The 27,999-nt window shown below is 32.8% G+C and overlaps 2 protein-coding genes across 9 annotated transcripts in view; one reads left to right on the forward strand and one right to left on the reverse strand.

Moving 5' to 3' along the window:
* Positions 1-15,724, reverse strand: part of LOC105333539 (sodium- and chloride-dependent GABA transporter 1) — a 30,488-nt gene extending 14,764 nt beyond the window's left edge. The window contains exons 1-2 of one of the 5 annotated variants that reach the window (XM_034446168.2): positions 15,620-15,724; positions 1,354-1,567 (exon numbers count right to left, since the gene is read on the reverse strand). In XM_034446168.2, coding sequence (XP_034302059.2) covers positions 1,354-1,567; positions 15,620-15,724 — 319 coding nt within the window. Of the gene's footprint in view, positions 1-1,353; positions 1,568-3,197; positions 3,458-12,322; positions 12,471-15,619 lie in introns of those variants that run through there. The other 4 variants (XM_034446169.2, XM_011436566.4, XM_011436567.4 and 1 more) reach the window with 4 other exon arrangements.
* Positions 2,649-27,910, forward strand: LOC105338919 (neuronal membrane glycoprotein M6-a). 4 transcript variants are annotated; one of them, XM_066075654.1, is made up of 10 exons: positions 3,823-3,837; positions 16,814-17,002; positions 18,742-18,822; positions 19,984-20,116; positions 21,889-22,045; positions 22,399-22,558; positions 23,834-23,996; positions 24,345-24,442; positions 25,827-25,892; positions 26,556-27,910. In XM_066075654.1, exons 4-10 carry the CDS (start codon positions 20,113-20,115, stop codon positions 26,712-26,714), a joined length of 807 nt encoding a protein of 268 aa, XP_065931726.1. In that variant the 5' UTR covers positions 3,823-3,837; positions 16,814-17,002; positions 18,742-18,822; positions 19,984-20,112; the 3' UTR covers positions 26,715-27,910. The 4 variants fall into 4 exon arrangements, with proteins under 4 accessions (XP_065931725.1, XP_034302063.2, XP_065931724.1 ...); XM_066075653.1 differs by lacking the exons at positions 3,823-3,837; positions 19,984-20,116 and adding an exon at positions 2,649-2,741 and having other exon boundaries at positions 16,814-17,006; XM_034446172.2 differs by lacking the exons at positions 3,823-3,837; positions 19,984-20,116 and adding an exon at positions 2,654-2,741.
* The last annotated feature ends 89 nt before the right edge of the window (positions 27,911-27,999 follow it).

Here is a 27,999-nt window from a genome sequence, read left to right on the forward strand (position 1 = left end):
TTGGCGCATTTCCATCAAAGTCTCAAACGATCTCATATTAAAACTTGATAACTTTTGAAATGACTATAGGGTGGATAGATTTATTAAAGAGACTTATTTACACACGATTTGAGCTCAATTTTTTTCACTTTAAATGTCTAGAATGGTCAATAAGAAAGTTTTTGATGCTTTGTCAAATACTGAGTTACAAGCCAGTTACAGAGGTTAGAATTCTTTGTTTTGTAAAGAAAGCTCGAGTCTTGTTATTGTTTACATATGTGTTGTATTGCTAATATTTTAAATTTAATGCTGCTTTTTGTTGATAATAAAATTATTTATGACCACTTTGAATTAAGTTTTATCTTGTTTGCCACAAGTTAATTTGTCAAGGACTGAATGGTGATTTATTGTAAACAAATATAAGACTCGAGCTTTGTTTACATAACAACGACTTCTTCCCCCCGTATCTCGCTTGTAACTTGACTTCTTACATTCAAATTTTGGTGAATAATTCAAAATACACAAGTAAGCCATTTTATACAAAAAAAAAATAAGAATAAATTTTTCATCTCAAATCGTGTCTAGGTCCCTTTAAAGAAAAAAAACTCGCATCATTATATTTCTGTACTGGCTTATATATCCGATCTATTGCTCTTCGGTTGAACCAGCTTTCAAAGAAATTTAATCAATTCTTGCATATTAAAAAAAAGACGCTGTTATCATTAAAAGCCCACATGAACAATCAATTTAGTTATAGTCTATTCTACTGAAGTCTAGGAACAAATTTTGTATAGAAAAATAGCTCATTGTCTGTACATGAAATCGTGTTCATGTATTTTTGGAAAACAGGCGGATGTTAGTTTTTACAAGTAAAAAGTGTGATCATCTCTATTGAAACCGCTCGTTAGAGGTCAGACTATAGACATTACATGTATTTAGAGCTTATGTACCAAATTCAACATGAACTTTAATGTAATAAATGCGTTCTATTCACAAAACATCTAATGTTGACAGATGCGGGATTTTTTTACGTACATATATTGTTATATATAAATTAACCACAGTCAATGCTATTACTTCTATTTATTCGTTTGAAATTGAAAATAATCAAACAGCTCTTTTGTGCAACAAAATTTTATGAGGTGCGATTATTTCAAATATTTAGAATATTAATTAATATAGAATATACCAAAACAATCTAAAATATTGCTAAAGTACATGTACTGGCACCCTTTAATTTATATTGTTTTATCTTGGCCTATATAAATGTATAATAACATATATCATACTATTGCAAAAGTCCATAAAATTCATTTCTTTTAAAATATACAAAACGACCTGTTATACCGGGCAATCAAAGGGCAGAGAACTTACCCCCACCACTTTTGTAACACAGATACGGAAATCTCCAAATATTCCCCAGTCCCACGGCGTATCCGACACAAGTCATGATAAAATCCAGGCGGCCCTTCCAACCATCTCTTTCTTTTAGTTGCTTTTTCTCCATGTCAATGGAATCATCAGACGAACGACTTCTTGAAGAATCTGTTTCTCCTTTCTCCATCTTTGCAGACTCTAACATATTACACTGTTGAGGATAAATAAGCTGCTATATTGAAGACAATGTTTACAATCATATGTAACTGCGCACAAAAGAAAAAATACGCAATCCCTTAATGCATTCATGGTCATGTTCTTTTTTTACGGTCGGATCCCGGTCAAGTTCAACAAATATCTTATTTCATCCCTTTGTAATTTTAACGGGATTGCTGATCGATATCAAATCAATACTTTTATTCTTTATACATGTACATGTATATATTTTGCTTTCAAAGAAAGAAAAAAAAAACCAAAAGTTTGTCTAATTTTTTTTTTTTTACAAAATGGTTTCCGAAAAATTGTCGCTGAAATGAGTTTTTTTTTTCAAACAGAAAAAAAAAAAACTTTCTTTTACATTTCTTACCACTCAAATTACAAAATAATACCCGAAAGAAAAAAACAAACAAACACAGCAAAATGTCGGAAACATTTTACTAGAATTTTACACCAGTTAATGAACATTTTTTAAAAAATAAATGCCCCCCCCCCCCCCTGTAGTAAGTCATTTATTTTAGCAGTATATGTATTATAGAGTACACACTACTTTTTAAATTAAATGTGAAATATTGAATACAGCCGACCACACGGCATTGTTAAAATAATAATAATAATAATAATAATAATAATAAAAATAATAAAATAAAATTATTAAATATTTGTTCATGATATCAAATTAAATTCAATTTTAATCTCAAATTCAACCCACAATTTCTCATTAAAAAAAAAACAACAAATGATATAATTTTCAAATTGGGATTTCTTTATTATAAATTAGTAGATAAACCATAGATATAGTCCTCTCCTGCACGTTCTCAAACAATCCTTCAGAATTCGACGCACAAAAATACCTTACTTTTCAAAATACAAGTTAGACGATAACGTGCTTAAATATTGAAATCCCCTGTAGTGAATTTTTTTCAAAGATTGTTATGGACCGATCACATTCTAACTATCGACGTAACAGTTGATGGACCTTAATCAAATAAAGATATACATATACAATTGGCTTCATTTATACAATAGCTTCATATGTATGAAATTAATAAAAGTCAGCACTATTTTCTTCAGCGCACGTAGAATGCATAAAAGAATGAAAGAAGGTCTCACGTCATCAATTACGAAAAAAAATAGGCCTACGGACGGCTGACAAGTTTAAATGTTGCGTAAGTTATTATTTTAATGTTTATAATTCATTAATAATTTATTCCCGTAGTTGTCCATTGATCGTACTTTACAATGAATGTAGCGTTCAGTTACATTATTCAAATCTGCTAAACTGATAACGCTCCAAATTCAATATTATTATAACGTTAGGCCAAAGCCCAATTCTAATTTACAAATTATTTTGAAATATTTTCACTAAAAAGTTGCAGTGATAATCAAGTACCATTTAACACAGTCCCCAAAAACGTTAATTATGTCACCTACGCAGTGCATGCTGGGCGACATGTCGATGCCTATAAAAATCAAAAATTGTTCTTCTGCTAGATTGAAATATAATATACCAACTCAAATAATGACATATTGTTCGAATAATTGTAAAATACCACAAAACAGAATGAAACACTTAAGAACTTTTCCTCAACATCCAGAAACGCTGTACACACGTGGTATCTTACCATTATCTTCCTGTTCTCAGAGCTTTCATATGAAGATTCGTAGAAAAACAATCACACCTTTAGCTCTAGCGCACTCTGATACGAAAGTATGTGAAATATATCCTACCTTTTATGGTAGATATGCATAAACGTATCTCCAATATATAAAAACCTTACAAAAATTGTGAATTATTTTATTTATAAAGGAAACATACGACTGAAAAGTCGGTCACGAACTGCCTTTATGCTGCAAAGCTACGGAAAATTTTCCTCTACGTCATATGTACAGGGTTGTGCAAAAGTTGAGGAAGACTGCGCCGGAGTTGATTGTTATCATGTAAAAGACATGTTTATCTAGATACCGCTTTCGAAAATATATGAATGGAAAGAATTGATTATTATACTTTTATTAAGACTGTTATCTCTACATTTATCTACTGAATCAGAAATGTTGCGATGAATTTTCATGGCTCGGACTCTGCACGTGCACATTCTTATGCGCATGAATAAATTTATTACTTAGCAGCTAGGTCAATAAGATTCACAGTGTTAAAATTAAAATCTAATTAAAAATAAGGAGTAAATTTTTTTGAATTTTTTAATGATAGGTTGTTGCCACTGGGTGACCCATTAATCCAGGAATAATATTCCTCACATTGCGGTACGTACGTCCTCGTTTGTTTACGCTTGTATTTATGTACAACCTTCGGCTTAGTTCCCCTATGATGACAATGAATACTAATATTCCATTAAAGCAACTGACAATCACTTTATAGTACCAGAGGCCCTCTCTCTCTCGCTCTCGCTCTCTCTCTCTCTCTCTCTCTCTCTCTCTCTCAAACATTTGTTTCATTATCAGAATAAAAAAAAAACTTGGGTAGGTTATGTGTACCCTTGACAATTCGGTGCCAAAAGTATGTCAATTTTGTTTCTTTTCACTATATATTTCCTTGAAAATCAACATCTTTAAAGAATTGTTAAAAAGTAACCCATGGGCCGATTTTTAAAAGACTTGGATTGATAAATTCAGTATTTCTCTAGCTTTTTTGCATCATATCTAAATATTTTCCAACCCCAAGTTATGAGATTTGATATTCACAATCCAAAGGAAGATTTTTCGGTTCGCATATGCATTTGATGTATAGTAGAGTTCTTAAAGAATATCTTTGTGTTGTGTTTGAAATATCAAATTTTACAAATGAGTTGACATAAAGCTGTCTCAATGTTTGTCAAAAAGTGCAAACTGAATCTACTTAAATCAATGTAAATTTCTTCAAAATCTGAGCAAAATGAACCCAACAATTTTAAACGAAAGTCTTGTTTTCAATGAAATATATATATATAGGACAAAAAGAAAAAAAATCGACATACTTTTGGCACGTGAGTGTGTACATGTAAATGTTACAATTAGCGCTAAGTAATGTCCAACACTAGACTTTGAATAAATAAGTTTAGAAATGCACCAGTCATATAGTCACCGTCCTCTCGAGTTAGTACATCAAAACTGGATCTGACGAGTTTTCTCAGCTTATAAAGGATTCTGGTTTGAACTAGTTTTTTCTTACATGTCTAAAATAAATTCAATATACATTTATCTAGGCCTTACTTTTGGTGGCAATCTAATTTAAATTAGATACTTAGATCCGCTCACGTACGATTGCAATGCTTGTATAGTAGTGTTTCGTGGAGGAGCGGATTTAAAAGTCTTATTTTAATTTTAATTAGATTGTTTTTGTGGAAAAATAAATTTAAATTTAAAGGACTATATATGATAAGGGCCTAAAATGGCCCCCTAAAATGAACATCATCATTTTACTATCATTCTTTGTTTTCTTAGTACAGATATGTATGTGATGTGTTTTTATAATATACATTTTGGTTCAAGTGCCCACAATTTAGAAATATGACATTGTAAAGACAACCTTTTCCTGCCATTTATGCATTTTTAGCGTAAAACAGCTTGTTTTCAAGCAGTTTTTCCTTCCGAAAACATAGAGCGCATTCTTGAACAAATAAAATATTTTAATCAGAGATGTATCTAGCCAAGACTAATAAGTGACAAAAGAATGTTCCTTGTTCAAGCATGCGCTCTATATTTCCCAATCGTAAATAGATCAGAAAAATGTCAATTTTTGGCTGATTTTGATTGAAATATACAAATGGCGTCACTTCTGACGTCATATACTGCCAGTGAGTGCAAATAAATCAAGTATATAGATGAAAAATATATTTTATATCAACTCTTCTAAAAAATTAGTTTACATTTTATTGTACCCAAAACACTTACAAAAATGGCAAATCATGGGGGCCAAATTTAACTCTTATCATATATAGTTCTTTAAAAAATCACAAGATCTTAGTGTTAAAGTTTCACGTGAAATTTATTCCCTTTTGACAACGGACGATTAAACAATTAATATACTTACTTTAATTTACTTTAATTTACGTATTCGTTTTAATATTAAAACATCTACAAATGCGTCCGTGATAATAAGCCCATTTTTTTTGTTCATATAAACATATATGCATATCATCTTTTAATCTATATATACTTCTCTATAATACTTGAAAAAATCAACGCACGGTTCACAGCGTTATATATATATATATTACTTGGAAATTCCTAGAATATTTCTGCGGGATTTCACTTCAAGCGATTTTATCAATGCGATTTTTTGTCTTGAACATCACATCAAACTTCTCAGTCAGACTGCTTGTCCTAAAAACCCATTAACTTTCACCAAATAACACCCACAGAAGTAGTCTCTTTTTAAGGTAAGACGCGACCTATCTTCAATTTTTTCCTATTTCCACAATGTGAAGATTTCCACTTAGTAATTTTATAATTATATTTTTATGTTCTATGATTCTTTTTTAATTTTGATAAAAAGTGTTGAATTGAAAATTTATAGTATGGCTTTATTCATTTTGCATACGATTTTAAGAAAACTTCGAAATATTCTAGCTTTGGAAAGAGCCTGGTAATGTACCCAGAATTTTTGGGAAGTAACATGCAGGTTTAAATGTTAATAAATAAGGAATAAAATATCAAGGAAAATTATATAAAATTGAGGAACGTCTCGTGTGTCCTTAAAGATGAAAATATTTAATGTTTTTGGATTTGTTTACGGAAATGCCATTTGGAAATGTAAAGCAAATGAAATCAGTCTGATTGATTACACGGATTCACTCCAAATTTATATGCATCGTCTTCTTCTTTCAACTTTAAAACAGATAAAAAGAATTGTTCAAATGGCGTAATTCTTGTTGCCTTTCAATAAATTTTGTTTTGTATAGACTATTTTTGCATAATTTCATTCGTAGACTTTGTGCCTAATTGGTGGGAAAAACCTGATAAGAATATAATCTTTATGGTGTCGTGCAGAATTAATAAAGCAGCTGCTTAAAAATCCATAATAAGATATTTAACATGAACATTCCATCTTTGTGTCGTCTTTATCAATTTAATTCTGCAATTTCTCATGCTTTTGTATTGTATTGTTTATTGGCTAAATTCAAATGAATTATAAGCTGTTGAAACATATGTACATAATTATAAATATATAATGCTACACTCTATCCAATCAAAATCAAACAGTTCGCTATTGACGTTAAACAATATTCAAAAAAAATATTATTCATACATGTACATTCATAGGAGGAGAGACCCTATAAATCAATAAATCAAATGATTATAATAATGATAATAATGATAATAATAGTAATATTAATAATAATAGTGATAGTAATAATACATCAGTTGGATGTACTAGTTATCCGACATCCCGTTTTTTACCTGCCTCACGCAGAAACATTGCGAGATGGCACAATTGTTTGCGATTATGAATGGCAAGGAGTTGAACTAACTTAAACATTGAAGGACGAGACCAGTAATATTTTTTTAAATACAATACCCGTAGACTTTTATAAAATGGACAGATAAGTATGAAATGGAATTCATCCTCGACTTCACCTAAATTACAATATTTACAGATACGCATCGATCTGACAGTTCCATTATATCGGCCTTGCTCTACCAAAAGCATATGCGATGACAGTCTATATTTTGTTAAAAGGACAACAAGGTTTTCCGGAATATTTTTACTCAAATAAAATTGTAACGAAAAAGTGTCAGGCAGATACTTGTACAATAAACATTTAGAGGATGACTCAAAAAATGCGTCTCTTTCCTGAATAAAAAAATCAGACAATCTCTGCTTTACAATTTTTAAGAAAACATTAGTGTTAGCCACATTTTGTGAAAGCCAGACCTCATGCATACCCAGAGATACTAATAATTCTCTGACATTAAAACACCATGTATTTGGTATCAACTGTGAGACCATTTCCTCATATACATTGCGTAATATACAATTTTCTGTTTTAATCAATTTCAACCAATACTTAATGATACGCAATTTACGTATAATACTCATAGGTAGACGACCTAACTCTGAATAAACCATAAAGTTTGACGTACATTTTTTAACTTTCAAAATTCTTTTACAAAAATTTGTGTGAACTCGTTCTATTTCATCACCAGAGTGAAAACCCCATATCTCGGAGCCATAGTTAAGAACGCTAGATACATAGGTGTCAAAAATGCTTAATTTAGTCTCAATATTTAAATAAGTTTCATTACATAGTTTTAGAATACCAAACATACATTTCCTACCCTGCATTGCAATTGTTTTCTGTGTAACATTAAAATTCCCATTAAAATTCAAATTGATTCCTAAATAATTGAAACAATTAACAACCTCAACATGCTTTTGGTCATAGGTCCAAAAATCATTTTTACACATTCTACCCGCATGTCGAAAAACAACTATTTTAGTTTTATCTGTGTTCACACCAATATTCCAATCATTACTAAATTGATACAATTGATTCAACATACCCTGTAGACTCTCCCTTGAATTAGCTATTAACACAGTATCATCAGCATACATTAAAAGAAAAAGCGAAAGGTCTCTGAAGTCAACAGGTTCACAACAACTTCGGATAAGATCCATTTCAAAATCATTAATATATAATGAAAAAAGAAAAGGCGACAAAGCCTCTCCTTGCATAAGTCCAGTTGTTGACGAAAAATAATTTGACAGTTCAGACTTATATCTGACACATGATTTTAACTCACAATAAATATGCTTAATAATACTTAACAACTTTCCCGTGACTCCATTTGTAGCAAGTTTGTATAATAACTTGTTTCTATTCACACTATCAAACGCTTTTCTGTAATCAACAAAACAACAATATAATTTCTTTTTCTTTTTCAAATATAAAGATACTAAACTAGTAAGTGCAAAAATAGCATCTGTGGTACTATGACCTGGCTTAAACCCAAACTGCGCATCGCTTATGATACTATTGTCGTCAGACCAGCGAAGTAATCTATAGTTCAACACTGTGGTAAATATTTTTGCCAGATTACTAACAAGAGTTATTCCCCTGTAATTGTTAACATCATTGGTGTTACCTTTTTTAAGAAGTGGAATTATTACACCTATAGACCAGCTCCTTGGGAAAGTACCTGCATCCAAAATTTTATTAAAAAGTCTAACTAAAACTGGTAAAAAAAACTCTTTAAATTTAACAAAATATTCATTTAACAGGTGATCTGTTCCGGCAGCTTTACCACATTTTAATTTTTTTAATACTGAAAGTAATTCCTCCTCATCTATGGCTTCATCTAATTCACTAAAAACAGTATCAGTACTCCTCTGCTCAAAAAATGGACTTTCAATGTCTACAATATTTTCATCTACATTACAAACACTCTTAAAATATTGATAAAAAGCATCTAAATCTAAAGAGCTTTTAATTGTTTTTCTTTTCTTGAAAATCTTGTAAAACTGTTTTGGGTTGTGCTTTCTTAAATAGTTGAGTTTATTACCTTCGTGTCTGACAAACCTATTTCTAGTTCTAAGTACATGCTTTTTGTAGACACGTTTGTTTTCACATAAAGTGATACGATTTTGAACAGACCTTTCCCAATTAAAAATACGTAAGGAGCTTTTATAAACTTTACGGAGTTCTTTACATTTGTCATCGAACCATGGCTTATTACTACTGGAAGACTTAATGTCAATAGACGATCCACCTAAAAAGTTGGATACACTACAAAAAGGCATAAAAACACTGTTTAATATACTAGTGAAATTATTTACAACCTGATCTATACTAAGGATCCCACAGTCCATTTTTTCAAAAAGACTGTAAAAATCAGACACTTTACTGTGTAAGATAGATTTTATGGACTCAAAAGCTTCCTCATTCCATCTGTACACACTGCCTGCCGTTACATTACTACAGAAAATGTTATGATTGTCATAGCGTTGGTAGTTTTTAACATTATGAATACACACTTCAACTGGAGCGTGGTCTGACCATTCATTAAAATCTTTAACAGTAAAACTCTCGATGGCATCAAAATCATCCTTACCAACTAAAACATAATCTATGACACTCGAACCTAAATGGTTAAAAAATGTATATTTGCCCCGCGTGTCCCCGGAAACCCTGCCATTACATATTCTAAGACCAGAGGCTCGACATAATTCGAGTAATTTACGACCAAAATTATTGACATGTTTGTCTTCCGATCTACGTGAACAAGTATAATCCTTATCATATGACAAAAATGCAGGCATGTTATTTAACAAATTGTTAGCCAAAATATCATATTCAACATAATCTTTTGATTCACCCACACGACTATTAAAATCTCCAGCTAATATGATAACACCCATATCACTGTACTTCGCAATATCGCATAATAGAGTGTCAAAAAGGTCAATATCATAAGTAGTATAGAATACACTGTTTTCATGTGCAATGTAAACAAAACAAATATAAACGTCATTTTTATATATACCTGACAATTTTACCCATACCATACTGTCACCAACATATTTACAAACTGAAAAGTGAGGTAGTAGTTCGTCTCTTACCAGAATTACCATTCCACCCCCTTTGCCTCTGGTACGTGGGTACATAAAGGACGCATAACCTTGAGTAAGATGAGACAGGTCTAAAGTAGACTCACTGTTTACCCAACACTCTGATAAAAATACAATGTCATACGAAGAAAGAAGTTTACAAAACTCATGTTCACCTAACTTCTTTTCCAGACCTCTGTTCACGTTCCATGACACGATTCGGAGCGGTGGTCTATCCTCAGCGTCCCCCTAGCTCTGGGTGGGTGTCGGCGCGTCAGTACTACCTTGCGCGATTAACTGGTCCTCGCCTTCCATGGGTTGATCTTCAGGTGTACCCTTGTCCATATTACCGATCGGTGGCGCAGGCACAACGTGACTTCCAAAATACGTTGGATCCTCTGTAGGCTCTGTCTCGGGGTCGTAACGCTGACCGTTGACGTAAAGCGTATCTCGAACCATCTTCACATTGTCGCCACGGCTCCTATGGTACCGCATCGCGGGGTATAGCTCCCTCCGACGCCTCTCAATAGAGGTGGGATACTGTTCTCGGATTCCGTAGCCCGTATTGCGCAACCTGTGCGACCTACTCCTGACAGCGATTAAGTCTTTTTGGTAGAGAAATCGGGCAACAATCGGTCTATCTTGACCGCGGACGTATCTGCCAAACCGGTGGACGTTTCCGAATTGAATATGCTCGTCGATGCCTAGCTCATAATACAGAAAGGCGCGAAGCTTATCTTCCGTATCCTCATCCTTGGTCTCCCCTCCGATGCCAGTAAAAATGAGGTTCATCTTCATTGAACGACACTGTAAATCGGTAATCGATGCTTCGAGAGCTCTATAATCCCGTCTCATACTGTCTAGACTTTTACATAGCGACTCTATTGTTTTCTCGTGTCTCTTCAGGTCTCTCTCGTGATCGGTGTTCACCCCCTGTTCTTCTAGCTTTTCAACTCTCGCTGAGATTGCACTCACCGCCGCCGAGTTTTCCGTTAGCTTTCTTTCAACATCACTGATCCTGTTATTGAACTTTGCAACAGTCGCATTCACTTTTTCCAGTTTTTCTTCAATATGATCGATTTGGTCTAATTTAACTAACTTTTGCATAATCTTATCGAGTTTATCATTCTGTTCATTTAACTGAGAAATAATATCCCCACTAGGTTTTGTAGCCGCTTGAGTCTTTGGTGTCGAGGTGGTGGGTCCCAGGTGATCCGTTTTATTGGCTACATTTGGTTTAGTAAGTATCGGTGTCCCGTAAAGAACGTTGCTGGCCACACTGATGATGCTGCTTAACATAGACGAGTCATGGCTTTCCTGATCGGGCACCTGTGAACATTGCTCACTGCCGCCATTCTCGCCATTCTCACTACTGTCGGAAGTTTTACTTTTTCTTTTCCTTTTTTTGTGTTTATGTTGCCCCATTACACTTAAATATCAATGTTAGCACCAGCCAAATCAATAATACTCACTTAAGAGGAATGTAGATATGGAAAATAAAACTCCACAGCCGACAGGAAAGGTAAACTAGCTCCGACCCGGGAGCTACTCAAAACACGTCCGACCACCTCGACGACCACAGTCAGCTCCCTTTTAAATTTTACTTTCTGATATAATTGTATCCTGATAAATTATCATGTTTAAGCCATTATACCATCTGTCACATTAGATATATATATGCAAGAATTTTAGCGTAAGACTGTGCATTTTTTCACCTACTGCAAATTCCCATTTATTTCTTTAAAAATGACACGCTCTGTCATAGACAATTACAAAAAACATGCATTTAGATATAATTGTAGGGAAAGACTACAAAGCATTGAAAAACCATTTGCGCAGTTCCTCTACTTTGCTGCAACCAAACATGAATACTTACTTGAACGAATGAAATTTTTTTTGTATGTTATACTGTAGAGTCGCTATACGTAATGTATATTACATTCTGAATCTCCTCTAAAATTAAACAGTGATTTTTTTTAGATTTCCTTTCTCTAATCATTTCATATGTATGTCTCAAAGAGAAAATCCTAGAAAAGTACGACTCAGAGATTTCTATTCATTTTGCTAAGAACTACATGTAGGTACAGTTTCAATCATATTTTGCCTTGTTTTCGAGTGATTTTTAAAGATATCACAAGAAATTGAAATGTAACGTTTATTTACACAAGAATACCCATAAGTTAAGAATCTATTTATAGTTACCCGATTTGACTTCCACAAGTTTAATTGTGACGTCACAAACAGTGCATTTTCCCGTAATTTTCATAAAACTGAGCAGAAGACACCAATTCCTTTGTGGTTTTTTGAATAGAAAAATATGTCCGCAGCTGTCGCCCACGATGAAACTCACATTATGACTTTATCATGTGATATCACATGAAATATATTAATTTCGTCGTGGGCGACGGCTGCGCACACATTTTCCTCTTCAAAAAACTATGAGAAAATGTGCCATTTTTCGTCATTTTTTATCAAATCTTAGAAATATGCCAAAATGTTTAAGTCATAACTATTTATTGAAACAAGATAAAAGTGTATAACTTAGTTCTTTATATACACACATGTTCAAGATGGTACAGGTGTATTTTCATGAGATTTAAACAACTTTTGAATTTTAAGGCAAATATTCAAAGAAACTGTACCTTCTTCTCTTCTATCCCGTATATGCATATGCGATACAATGTACATGTTTATTGTTTAATAGAACATGTTTAATAAAAATTGCCTAAGAGTCGTTTTCTTCCGGAGACTTTCGCTATATTTATGAAGAGATGAGAGAGAAAGGATTTTAAATTTTAAAAAATCACAGAAAAAAATCATTTTTTGGGGGAGGGGGGGGGGGGTGTAATAAAATTCACCACTGTCACCAACTTTCCTCAAGTCAATACCCAGCCTCAAGTCTAAGTTTTGACCTCAAATTCATGCACTGTTTCTTTAAGGATTTGAGTCGAGGACTGAATTGGGTGATTTAAAAATGTTGGTAGCTGAACTTTAAAAAATAAATTTTTATTTCAAGTGTCTGTGCTTAGTGATTGTTGAATCATGAATAATTTAAAAGGTTAATGGCAAAATGCATCGCCATGTGTCATAATAATCCAGTAACTGAAGAGTTTGCATGTCCTTATATAAGTATGTAGATAAAAATCAAGGACACGAGAGCAAGTGTAAGGAAAGAGTGAAACATCAACGAGTTTAGTGGTTTTTACGAGTTTTTAATTCAGATGTAGATCGTGCATAATCTTTTAAGTGAGTTCGGTGGTCGTGACCATTTTTTAACTGTGTCATGCTGTAAATTTTGTATTTACTGCCATCCGGTAAATTCAAAATTTACAACATGACAACTGTATTGATCTCCTTTAGAAAAAGAGCTCTTTATAAAAATATAGGAAAATACCGAAATTTGAAGGTAAAATATATGATTTTTTTCTTTATCTAAAAATAGTTCATAGCTAAACAAATCATATCTTAAAATTTTAGGTAGATGTGATGGTTAATTTGTTGACCTTTAAAATTCTTTAGTTAGTTAATTTTACTAAACTTTATGTACAGCCTCTCAGTCTGCCAGTCAACAAATTACTCATCAAATCTACCCCACATTTAAATGATTTTTAAAATTACCAGTAATTTGTGTTCATAAAGAAAAAATCCATATATTTTATCTTTAGAATTAAAAAAAAAAATCCTATGTCTTTATACCGAACTCTTCTTCTTAAGGAGATTTATATGGTCTACAATTGGCTACAATCATCCAGCCCTCTTAAGAACCTCATCAGGAAAACTTCTACCAATCCAACAAAATCCTTTATTCTTGACCCCAATTCTGAATTTAAAAATAAATAAAAATACAGTGTAAGTATAAATTTATTCTTACATATGAATATATGATTGTCCGGAACTTATATATAGACGTCAAATCGTGAATGTCCTACTTCTGCATGATTATAGAGCATAACGTTACTTTCTCCTTGTACATTGTATGCGAGAAAAGGCCAACTTGAAGTAGGTTACTAAGCGCTTTCTATCAAACCTAAAAATTGTTGATTTCTCGAACCAAAATCGAGTCTCATGAAAACATGGCTGTTCGATAAAAAAAAAATTGGCCTGGAGCAATGGCCGTGAATGCAATGCCTCGAAATTTTGCGATGAGAGATATTTTCTTGGATTCTTTCTGATAATAACACCAATCAGTTTCTAGAACTACATGACAGAGATCATGCACTGCTGGACAAATAGAACCATGTTAATAAGACCTTGGACTTTGGTTAGTTGTGTCAAACAGCAATTTGACGTAGGCCTGTCTATTTCATTGCTGGCCACTCACCCATGGCTGTTTGAAATCGAAAAGATTTGTCTGGCTTTTGAGCTAAAACTACGCAATCGGTGCATATTTCACTTGATACCGCGTCATTTTTAACTTGTTTTAACGCCAAAAATATAATGCTACGTCCAACCGAAAGTCAAAGGTCTTGTTGAATTGGTTCTAATGAAGAAATGAACATGAACTTAGAAAAAGTCGTCCAGGGGTCGGAGCGCCTTTGTACCTGTATGTCATATAATTGATATCCGATCCGCTCACGTAAATTGCTACAATCTAACTAGTTATTGGTACTCCGCGCAATTGGTATGAACAAATAGATCTTTTCCCTTAGTGCATTATTCAAACATTTTGTAATGATGAGTCGTAAACAGAAGCTGCATGGTACTATGTGCAACACACGCGCACGCGAAACGAATGACTGGTTTAGGCTGGCAGGTAGTTTATACACGCACAGTGTGTAATAATCATTCTTATTGTCATAAGTAATATATATCATAAGGCATTCTTCATCATATACAAATAATTTGTAATAACCTCAACGTTAACCTAATACAAGCATGGTGTCATTTGAGGAAATGTACTACTAGTATGCCTTTACTCTCGGTCTAATCGGTGAAATGGTTCACCGGTGAAATGCCGTACGCCTGGATTGTGTATTCCCATGCACATTTTATCTAAAAATATAGTCGAAGTTTTTTACATATATATCTATGTTCTACTGTTCTCTTCTTTTATAAAATATTACAATTTATTTCAGTTTGCAAGATTCCGACAATCAATGAATGTCTGAAAAAATAATTGATTAAAACTAAACCAAACGATTTTTCATAGATTTCGGACGGTAGTATGTTTTCCCGTTCATGAAAAGAACTAATATATAAAGCAAGGAAAAAATCGGGGCGAATATCAGTTGATTCCATAATCATGAAGTATCCATAGAATTAATCTCTCAATTACAGTACCGTCAGTTTAAGTTGAAAATTTACTTCACGAAAACCTTTCAAACCGAATTTTTCATATCACAAATTACAATAATTTTTTTTTTGTAATATGACCAAGTAAAATTACTTAGTAACACGCGCTGATACGTTGCTTCTGTTGGGTTTCCCATTAGAACTGGCTCAACAGTACTTTAACTTGACAGATATTATGTGACCTTCACACGTGTCAATAACTCTTACCTTTACTGTGTCTTGTAGCGTCAGTGGTGAAAGAATAAGTGATCTGAAATAAGTACTTCTATGGAGATAATTTATATAGAGTACCAACATACTTCTAAACCGCATCAAACCGGTTATATATGTAGATCTCGTCTTCGTCACTAATCGCACGTCTGATGACCCAAAAATATGACACAGTTAACCCTGCTTGGTAAACTGTTTATTATATGTTATAGTGAGTCTTACAGCATTCATGCCTCGCTTACTAGGAAGTTATATACATGTAAAATAAAAGTGAAAAGAAATGCATTTGATTTTTTGGACTGATATGTTACACAGATTTTGACAAACCGACAAAAGACTGCGCAGTTTGTTTGCTTAGAGTAGCAAAACTGGGGATAAGGGGTGATTACTCTGTCTGATATCAAAACAAAACAACGCAGCATTCCAACGAGAGAATGGGTTATTTACCGATTCTCTAAGATGATGTTCGACTGTGCGTAGGTAGGCTAATTCCCATCACAAAGTGGCTGGATCACTGCTATCAAGTGAGAATCAGAAAGGGAGCATTGAACTCTCTATACTCCACTATATACAGTATATATGGGTCGAACTGTATTAACATGCATGAACTGAATTACAAAGTCAAACGGTTTTGTATCGTTATCGGGTTATTTTGTTTTATTTTGAACCAAATAATTACAAGAGGTCTTGACATCAACATTTCATTATACAGATCGAGATGTCAAAATTTCCGATTGAATCATGAATTTTATCAGGGACATATACATGTATAACAGTAATAGTGTAAACGTAAGCATGTTATTGAAACATGTCAACATAACGGTCGCAGTTCATTAGTAAACTTTATAAGCCATTATATGTATTAAGATTATAGATAAAAACCCTTTCTCGTTTAATATCTATGACAGCAAGTCTTTTGTTATTCAATTGTGAACTTGGCGGCAGTATATCTCAAATATCTATGGAGAGAGTGCGTAGTAAGTGATTATATATAAGCAAGTCTCAATATATATAATATAATTTATATCTTGTGCACAGAACAAATACTTTCAAATGTGACTAATTATTGCCAAGAAGAACAAAGATCGTACGGATATTGCCGTTATAAGGTTTGTCGATTACCTGTATTTTGTACATGTACTTACATGTACATTAAACATGTAGTGTAACCGAATTTTTCTCTCTTTTTAGGGATAATTGATGAACCTTTCCAGCTGCGGGGTATCAAATGACCAGCATATATTCCGTGTCTTTTGAAAATGATGGCGTCCATTTCTATATATACTCTTTAAAAGAGGGACCCCGGGTCTCCATTCATTGTTTTGCTGATTTCAAGTCATCTGAGGACAAAGTCCAGTGTTGGAAATGGAAAAAAAACCAGTTTGTATATACATGTATTTAGGCAAAAAAACCTCACATCACAGGGGGTCAACAGTCAACGCCAAGGGTAAAAGTGTCAGAGTTTATTGGAAAATATCCTGCCGCGAAGACATACAATGAGGGTGTACACGTATTTGTGAAATGACGTGAATGTTGACTGCGTGATATCATATATACCAGCATGTCATGCGCGGATCCTTTTTTCTCAAAATGTTATTTGTAAATTAGAAGTAGGCCTTGGCCTATAATAATATTAAATTCGAAGCGTAATCAGTTTTAACAGATTTGAATAATGTACATGTAAGTGAACGCTTCATTCAATGTAAAGTACGATCAATGGACAACTACGGGAATAAATTATTAATGAATTATAAACATTAAGATAATAACTTACGCAGCATTCAAACTTGTCAGCCGTCCGTAGGCTTAATTTTTTCGTAATTGATGACGTGAAACCTTCTTTCATTCTTTTATTGCATTCTACGTACGCCTAAGAAAATAGTGCTGACATTTATTTAATTAATTTCATACATATGACGATATTTATAAACAAAGCCAACTGTATATGATGTATATCGATTTACTACTTGGACTTTTTTTTCTTAACGTGCAACATCTAAATTCATATCCCCTCAAATGACGAACGTTTTACCAGTAAGTCATTATGTGCACGTGCCGTTAAAAAGGCGTTAATTAATGAATTGTGTTTTGATTAGTATATTCTTTACTCTAGGTATCGAATCTTCCTTACAATGTATAAAACGCGCAGGTTTTAAATGGATACAATGTATGTATGCATTGGATTTTCAGACGAAAAAAAATCTTGCAATGATCGCCCCCTTCATAACCCACATGAATCATCAAAGAAAGCTTTTATTGCTTATATAAATTACATCTTTCTTTTAAGAAATTAATACATTGATCGTAAGTGTAGAGTAAGTAAAACTTACTAAATTATTGTTCATTTACATCAGTACGTTAGATGGAAGAAATAGTCAAGTCGTCTTATGCAATAATGTGGCCCTCTCCCTTTTTTTTTTTTGGGGGGGGGGGGGGCATCAGATGTAAAAAATAAAATCGGAAAAGGCTACATTGTTACAGCTACGCATCTTGATGATTATTTCGTGCATTCCATTATTTTTTTTTTTTGGGGATGCTGAAAGTTTCCGCCATTCAATAAACAGTTTAAAACTGAATCGTGTAGATTAAGTTTTTGTCAGTTTTTATAGATATATATGGATTACAATCAATTTCCGTAAGAAAAAAGATATAATCATATTAAGTGGATGTAAATATTTGGTTTTATAATCTAATAATTGCCTGTCTTTGTTTATGGAAAATGCAATAGTTTTTATGTATATATCATTGAAATATGTAAATATTTTTTTTTAATGAATTTTTCTTACATGTAATACGATATGTATTGTATTTGTTTTGACGGACCATGTCTTCTGTTTTGAATGATCCGTTTGTTTCGTGCCAAGTTGCAGTCTATTTTCAAGACAGAAAAAAAAATACGATTACTATTCGTGCTTTTCTTTTTTTTTATAAATCAATATGTATGCAAACCAATGCCTCGACCTGTCCTATCTATGTATAAATAGCCTTAATAGATCAGGGTCAGGTTCAATGACTTTTTCCCATTATTGTCCCAAAGTACATATGAACAAGGCCCTTGACTGATATAGTACTTATATGTGTATGTACATTACTGTATAATTACCTAAATTACTTTTTAGATGCAGCTGAGGTACGTTCGATCAGCTTGATTCTATTGCATGTGTGTACACAACGACATCATGTTCTACCGGATATCAAAGGTTTTCCTCATCTTCTTTACCTTCAACTGAATTTATTCACATGCCATGATTTTAGTTTTATAATTAGGTCAACCGGCAATGAATGGGTTGCCGTAAGTACAGAGATAATAATTGTTACCTCATTTTCGGTAAAATAATGACTTCAAAGTTTAGGTATTATATATGTTAAATATTATCATATAAATATATAATTATATATATATTACATGATTGGAGATAGATGTAATTAAAGGGAAGACATCCAGTATGAATTACGCATACAAGTAGATATGTCTCAAATCCAGTACAGCCTCCCATTAGGGCAATTCTGCAACCCGGGTCTGTTACCCTCGTTACCCTGTTCCAAAAAAGAGAGGTACATGCATAGAACAGGCACGTAGCATCAGGGGGGGGCCAGGGGGGGCCAGGGGGGGCCAGGGGGGCCTGGCCCCCCCACTTTTTCTCGCAGCAACAAATTTTTTAAAATTTACATATAAAAAAATGAATTATCATGGAGTTGGCCCCCCCCACTTTTTTGGAAGTTACTAAAAAATTGGTATGAAAATTAGAAATGAGTAGTCAAATTGTCCCCCCCCAAGTACCCCCCCCCCCCCCCCCCCCCCCCCCCCCCCCCCCCAACCCCCCCCCCCCCCCACGGATTAGGAATTTCATGATTTGGAGGGAAAAAAAATTTTGGTAGGGAAATTTTTTTTTTTAGCACAGTTGAGTCTCCCCCCCCCCCCCCCCCCCCCCCCCCCCCCCCCCCCCCGGATTAGGATTTTGAAGATTTTTGTAAAACTTTAAATTTCCCTTTTTTTGCTTGTCAAGATTTTTTGGATGGGTCTGGCCCCCCCACTTTCAAAAACGATGCTACGTGCCTGTAGAAACATGCGTCTGTTACCCTCGTAAACCTTGTTACCCTGTTTCAGAACAGAGATACATATACAGCCACATGTACATGTAGTATAGAAACAAGAAGAAACATATTTTATACAGAATTTGAAGTATTGACTTTTATTATTTAAAGTTTAAACTAGGGAGGATGATTATCATATTAGTCTGGTTTTACAGATTTGCCCTACAAGAAAACTGTACTGTATTGCTAGCTCTACCTCTACTTGCAACAATCTGTATAACCAGGTAATAATCACCGTACGACTTATCTTTTTTTTTCCAATGTAGCAAAGGAACAACGTACAAGTTATTGATTACTTACCACTCCCAAAAGCGACACCTATGAGTCATTTTTTCGAAATGAAAGAGAAGAAATAATTTGAAGTTTACCTGATTTATACCACAAATCAGCTCAAGATGGGTAAATTATTATGTGACTTTAGAGGAGGAGTTAGTTTTGAAAATAACGTACTTAATTTTTGTGCAGGTCACAGCAGGTTGTAGTATGTACATAACATCAAAAAGGTTCAATCAGAAAATACATTGTAACAAAATACCTAAAATACCATTTTTCATTGTGACTGTTTAATCAACATTAACTTTTATGAACCTCTTTATTTTTTAATGATAAATGATAATTGTTTTATTTGAACTCATTTATGGCAAATTTAGTCAGGAATTTCATGTGTCTCTGTACCTGACAGTGTACACAAGTTTGAAATTTTGGGCGCACTTAATCTTACCCCGGTGTACACCGGTGTAAACATTTTGTATTGACTTGTATATCAAGTGCACTTAACGAGGCCGAGTACAGAACGAGTACGCACGCTTTCGCGCAGCGTTTCGTTTGTATTGTGACGTCATCTTTTTGCTAGGTTGACGCCATGGCGTGATAGTTTCAACTGCAGATATTCAGCGAAAATTGTTGAAAATATCTCGTTTGATGCGTAAAAATAATGTTATATTGTGGAATAAACATAAATATCTCGAAGTATAAGCTTTATTTGGGCTCGGGTCGAAAGGCCTAGCCTTCTGTCACGTTTTCTTAACCCGCCTAAATATAGCTAAATTCATATATTTCAGACAGTAACCATGTATTTTATATCAATGACCCTTAATATGTGATGTTATATATTTTTTTATTACTTAAATATGTCTGAATGTTTTAATAATACTATTTAGATCACCTTTTCCGCTTTTGTCAAATAAAAAATAGCCATTATCTGACGAATCTGGGAAATTGGGCATACAAAAATCAACTTTGATAAGACCCCTGGAACAAACCAGGAGGTAAAAGGTTTTTTTTATTTGACCATTAGATGCCTTTTAGCAATAACTTTAATATGTAGAACAGAAAAAGAAATCCCTAGGGCAGAAGTTTTGAAAAAATGTAAAAAATATGCAAAATTGATACATTTCAAGCAAAATCCCATAGGGTCCTATGTTAAAGATTAACACACTTTGAGATGACCCCCTAAACAAACGGTGTGGTAAATGTCTTATTTTTTAATCTTAAAATAATAATTATATCAGTAGAAATTCATGTAAAAAGTTTCATCCAAAAATCTAGGGCAGAACAAATTAGACCCGGCCTCGTTAAATGGTGTAGTGTACATAGTATAGGAAAGTTAAGTATAGATATTGCGGAAAAAATCTATTATAATATATATAGATGGTCCCAACATGTCAAATCGGTCAATAAAGATCATGTATTGCAACACATCACTTTCCTGTTTGCCATGCTGTGAATTTATTAATGCATGTGAATATTGTTGACTTCATTGTTGAAATTTCAAGCCCCTGACTGACCAGTGTTTAGGATTTGCAATGCTGAAAAACAGTTTAGTTTCAAAAACCAACTTTTTAGGTTGCTGTAGCCAGCTTTTAAAACACGCTAAACAGGAATTTAAAATGAAACAAAAGAGCTAAATGGGATGGAGAAAAATAAGAATTGTATTAATGGAAATAAGTGGTTTGACAGTCCAAGTATATTGGGCTTACTGACAATTGCAATGTAGCATGCACCATGTTTAAAAAAAAAAATAATAATAAAATATATATAACAAAACTCTTGTCAGTACAGCATGATTTGTAATTATGTAGAAAAGTAAGACAGTGCATGTTATAATCTCAAACTGTATGAAATTTTTTAACCTTACTTATTTTAGTTTGATTCCTGTTTTTACATTTCAGGAGCTCTTGACAAACTTGGGAATTGTCCATTTGCCTCTTTGATGGCCACTATCATTGTGTTTGTTGGTGTCGGGGTGTTCTGTGGAACTCTTTATAGGGCCCTGCAGATTATCATCATAAATGTCATGGAGGGACTGTTTCAGTTTTCTGTATCGTGGTCAGTACGAAAATTTCATTTTGAAGAATGAAAGAGAAAATTTGATAAAATATAAGAAATTTTTTGACAATTAACAACAAAATTGCATTATATTGATAATTCTGTGTTTGGACCAATGGTCACACCATTTACATATTACCGGTAATAAAATCTCAACAATCAATATTCAATTATTCATGGAGTTTATCTATAATCTATTTGTAATTTGTACACTATATTCATGTAAAATTATAGTACTAATCCCTTTTGTAAAGTAGATATTTAAATTGAAATCATCCATGTTCATGAAGTTTTGTATTTGTATTTGCACACCATGATATTCATGTATTACAGTAGAATTTGATGTTTTGTAGGCTTTCAGTTGTGCAGATTGTCTTCATTGTGATTGGTGTAGTGATGGCTCTCTTCTCCATTGTTCTGTTGGTTTTTGGTTTCCTTGCAACTGGAGCAACCAGACAGAATGTTTATTCTGGGAAGAGATGTATCATGGGAGGAAGAGTGTCTGCAGGATTTGTAAGTTAGAGTTTAAGTTATAGTTAATGTAGTCATATACTCGACACTAACTGTTCTCAATTATGGAAAGCCTTGTTTTGAATTATAGATGTGCATTCTAACAATAGTTACAATACATATACAAAAGAAAAGTTATGTGCTAGTGGGGTTTTTTTGTAATCACCTCTCAGAAATGTGTACCCCCTTGCAAATTTTATTGAGAATGATGATATCGTCCATTTTTTATAAAAGTAAATGTTAATTTTGGGTTAATTAGAACTGGATGTATGAAATTGAATATAAACATCTGTTTAAACTTTATCACATCAAATTGTTTTAAATTTTTATGCTTTGTGGACCTGACACATCAGAGTAAAAGAAGTGTTATGCATGTGTTTATTTTGGTCATTTTTAACTATTTTATGAACTCAAAAATTAATGGTATTCTATAGAATGAAATCCTAGAAAAAAAGATATGATAAAATAAATGATATGTTGACGAATTACTTTTTAAGCCAAAAGCTCTAAACCAAGTAGACCCTGATGAAAATTTTCATAAAAATCGTGTTTTGTTGTAGTTTTTAGCTTAGGTCTGTCAACAATGTTGAAATCTTTTAAACATTAGTTAATAAATGATTAATTAAATACCAAATAGCTGCTGTCTCTAAAATTTAATTGGGGGGGGGGGGGGGGGGGGTACCTGCATGTTGATGACGATGTAATTATAGGTGTGATCGAAATTCAGCTTGGTAAATTAAGTTTAGGGGATCAGTGTGATACTAGCAAAATACTTAAAAAAGTATGTAATTTTGGATAAAAGATTATGATTTTCAACAATTAAATTCAGTATTAAAATATAATTAATAGCCCCTTGTGGATTTTAACTTGTGATCTGTGATATTTTAACAACTTAGCTACACGTATGATGACATTTAGCTGAATTGATTGAAACAATCAATTTAACAAAGCATTTAAATTGTTATCTTGTGACGTAGTGTCTTGGTACCGTAAATGCAAGTAATTAATATCCACTAAAATTGCAAGAAGCATATCGACATCTTTCATAGATTTAAAATCTTGTTTTATTATTTGATAGTTGTGAACTCTATGAAATTTTAATAAAAGTTTGATGCTTGTGATTTTATCTTATTCTCAGAATTTGAACCAAAACGATGGACTCTTGGAATTTAGTACACGTGTATGTAATAGCATTGAATAAGGAATCTACAGTACCATGTTACTAAAAGAATTAAGATCAATGATTATATAATTCTTTCAATGACTGCTTCCTTTCAGTTTATGGCCATGTCCTTCCTGTTGAACCTAGTGTGGCTGGTGATTCTTGGTGTGGCCACCATTCCTGTCTTTTTGTATGTTATGTTGGGTTCTATCTGTAACACTGAAGTGTACGGCAACAACTTTAAGACCGTCAAATACTGCTTCAAACTCAGTCACTATGGTAAGTTGTTTTAGAGGAAAGTTTATTAAGTTAAAAAAAAATGTACTGAACTTTGTATTTACAATTTATCAGAAACACATTTCTTTTTTAAACTTGTATGTGTAAAGAAGAAATTTGATATAAATTCTTTCGATATTAACTATATGTACATGTAATATTTTTCTGATGTGCAACACACATTTCATTTCTTGAAAAAAAATGTCAAGGAACCTGATGTTAAATCTTTTGGAATCAGTATTGGAGTAAGATATAATTGAAAAAAAAATATTTAACACATGTTTATCTTGTGCAGTTCTTAAAATCAGCTACTTCCGTCTTAGTAATTATAAAACATAAATGGTTTTGTAGGTATCTACAGAAATTCCACATACCCACTGCTGGGTGTGGCCCCTCCAGGGAAAGATGAGCTCTGTAACCCAACAGAACTGAGGCTCCTTTGTGATAATGTATGTGTACTTAATAGTGTTTTTAAAAAGTCTGTGTCTTAAGATGGTATGTGACACCTCTTGATATTAATGTGGATAAAAGTAGATTAAAACACTTTCACACTTTTCAAATTTTACAGTATTTGACCGAAATAAATGTTTTCAAAGGACAAGAGCGTACAAGGCCCGACAAATCCCCCGTACCCAGAATTTTGAAATGGCATATGAACATATAAAAAATCTTTATATTTGAAACTGTGCATCAGTACATGTATAACATAGAACTGCATTCTCTGACAAATTCATAATATACAATAATACATGCACTTGCTACTTATCTCCTTTGTTTTATTCGATGCATTCTAAGCATTACAGCATGATATCACACCTGTGCTAGCGCTATTTTTATCCGACACTGTGTGTACAGATTATGAACATTTCATAATTGTTGTCATTATATAAATGGTATTAGATATTTTTTCATAATAATCAAATAAAAAAGCAAAACATGTTTTACTTAAAAGCAATTGAATTAAAAATAAAACGCCGTCTATACGATTCAAACACCCTCTCCATGGAGAAGGATGGACTACGAGCCTCCGCTTATCATAGTGAGCTACGTTGACACATTAGAGTACGTGTGAATAAATTAAACTGTTTGAAAATATTTAATAAATTAAAACGTTATGGTGAAGATCACAAATTTGACTCATTCAGGGTCTAGACTCCATTTTAATAAACCATTAATAAAAATCAATATAAACTTATTCATTAAATAAAAGTACTTTTAGGATGGAGTCAGGACCCATTCATACCTAATTTTGCAATTAAGAATTGTGAATTGTCCAAGATTTAGGCAAAAAACTGCGTGCAGCTTAATTTTGAAACATATATCTGTCATGTTAATAGAATGAATCACAATATTGACTTCCTTTGTGAAATTTATAATGAAAACAATGCAATACAAGTCAAAAATTAATGTTCTAACTTAAATTGAAATTCTTTTATCTTCATTGCTCCGAGTGAGGGAGATCGAACGCCTTGTACGCCCCTGTTCTTTTTGGGAAAGCTAAAAAATTTTAAAGCCCCAGCAGAATTCGAACTCATGACTTACAGATTCGTAGTTAACCCTCTAACCCATTGCGCTACGCTGTTAAGTATCAGATTCGGGAAAGTATCAGATTCAGGAAAGAAGAGGTTTACAATATACTTGATTTTATTTGATTTTATTTCATCAATCAATATTAACTTTTGTTTCAATGAGATCAATAATAATGTACAGTTCTTTACTCCATAGTACATGTAATAGGTATGATAATTTATGTCTACACAATGTAAGACACAAAGTAAAGTTTAGTTGACAGTTCAGTTGTGACCACAGTGCTGTTGTATATTATACTTTCAGTTTGCTGAAGCAGGCCCACTTTTCTGTACAGCCCTAGCAGGGGCAGCTTGTATCATCATTGGTATGGTAAGTACATGTATGAATGTCTACCATCGTCAATCATCAGTATGAACTTTGAAATATGAATCATCATTGGATGTAATGTCTGGATTATAGCGATGTTTGCCATAATGTTCTTTATTACAGTCAAGCGTTTTACTGACTGAGTGTCTAAATGCGGTCCTCAAGACAGAATTTTTTTTCCAGAAATTGCAAGCTCACTAGAGAAATTTTATTTTTAATTCATTTATTGGCAACACAATTTGAAATTGGCATTGCAATGTTGACACAGAGGATGATAGTGTATCTTGATTTAAGTGTTTAGACAAATTAAGTTCATTTTATAGCTACTTTATTACTACTGATACTGGTAAATGGCTTTGCTATGGTTTGAAATAAAATATGCATGATTGTGATGTACTTTAAAAGTTTTACTATATGCATATATAATATAGTGTACAGTTGTACATTGGAACTGTACAGTATGAACTCCACTGTTCATTTGCCAAGAGGCCAAGTTGATTATGGATTTAGATCCAAAATAGATTAAGTATCGCTGTATTAGTCAGCATCATTGCTTTTGTGGAAATCATATAAATCTAAGGCAGCAAAATTCAAAACATGAATTTCAATATGATGTAATAAAATTATGTTTGGAACGTGCCTTATCTTCTGTATGTTATATTCCAGATTTTCTACATGACCATTCTGTCAAGTAACTACACAAGAATCAAGATTTCCAAGGAGCTGACTGACTACCGCAATGCTGTAGATATGGAGGAGATAGATTTGCACAGCAACGGAAGGGGAATTATGGATCATTCATATGACAAAAGCAGCTTCCGATGAGAACTGAACATCCAGAAAACTGAATACCTGTATAAATGAGAAAATCCATTTGTGTAAAATGTTGATTCCTTGGAAGGAGATCCGTTATTGTAAATGTTTATTTTAATGAATGCAATATTTTTTACATAATATTTTGTGAAGAAGATTTTATTTTGTTGGGAGTGTGATGCATACAGTGAGTATTTTGCATATGTGAATTTGTGAACTTTTATAGTTTTAACTTATGTTTATTGACTTAAGACATATCAGATATTTTAGACTTCATTGGTTGTCAATTGTTGTCCACATATAAGATATAAATGTATGAACTTTTAATGTACGCTTCTATGAAAGTGATTCTTATAATGCTATGACATCTTTTACAAAAAAAATTCTTTTACAAAATGATTCAGAACATTCCAAGAACAATTTTGTTCACACATCCTATAAACTTGTTTTTTCAAGTGGATGAAAACTGACATATCTTTTGATTTTGATTCATTATACATATATGCATATCGGGTGTATTTTTCAAAAGGCAAGAACATTTCAATATATTACGTTGTTGAAGGGAGATAATTCAGTATTTTCCTTGACATGAAATACATATCATTTTTTTCTCTACAAAATGGTTACTTTTATAACCTTGCCATATTTGCTTTTAATGTTATCATCTAATTTTAACATTAATGGTTGTTGTTTCTTCATATTCTACATGTAACAACTGCTTATACACATAATGTTTTGTGTAAAGTTGTGATTTTAATGAATTTATTTACAGTTTTTATAGATTATTCATATATGTTTATATGCTCTGTGTATTTTTTATAACATCTCCATAAGTTTTATTGAAAAAAAAACTTCTATAATATGTACATTGTAAATCAAATTAACCATGCTCAATGAGACAGAGGCAATCCATAATTAAAGCAGTTTACATTTAAATGCAAAGACATGTATTTAAGGTAATTAAAACTTCACGAGTTCTTTTTAAAACAGCATGTTTTCTGATATTGGTGAATTTTGTCATTTTACTGAAGGAATACTGTCAATTGAATTTTATTTGAATTGCTGGTACAATATTGATAGATTCGGTTTTTATTTAACAAAATGCCATTATTTTTATTTCATTTTATTAATATTACCATAGTAATTTTTTGTACAAAGCACATATGTATTTCATGTAATGTAACATAATAAATTTTGTAGTCAAATTATGTTCATTGTTTTTAACCAAAATTTAGTAATTGATCATGTCTGCCTTTAATGTTCTGCTGCAGTGCATGTGCAGTTTGGCAGTACTGTG

The sequence above is a fragment of the Magallana gigas genome, chromosome 2, assembly GCF_963853765.1.
Source record: "Magallana gigas chromosome 2, xbMagGiga1.1, whole genome shotgun sequence".
NCBI lineage: Eukaryota > Metazoa > Mollusca > Bivalvia > Ostreida > Ostreidae > Magallana > Magallana gigas.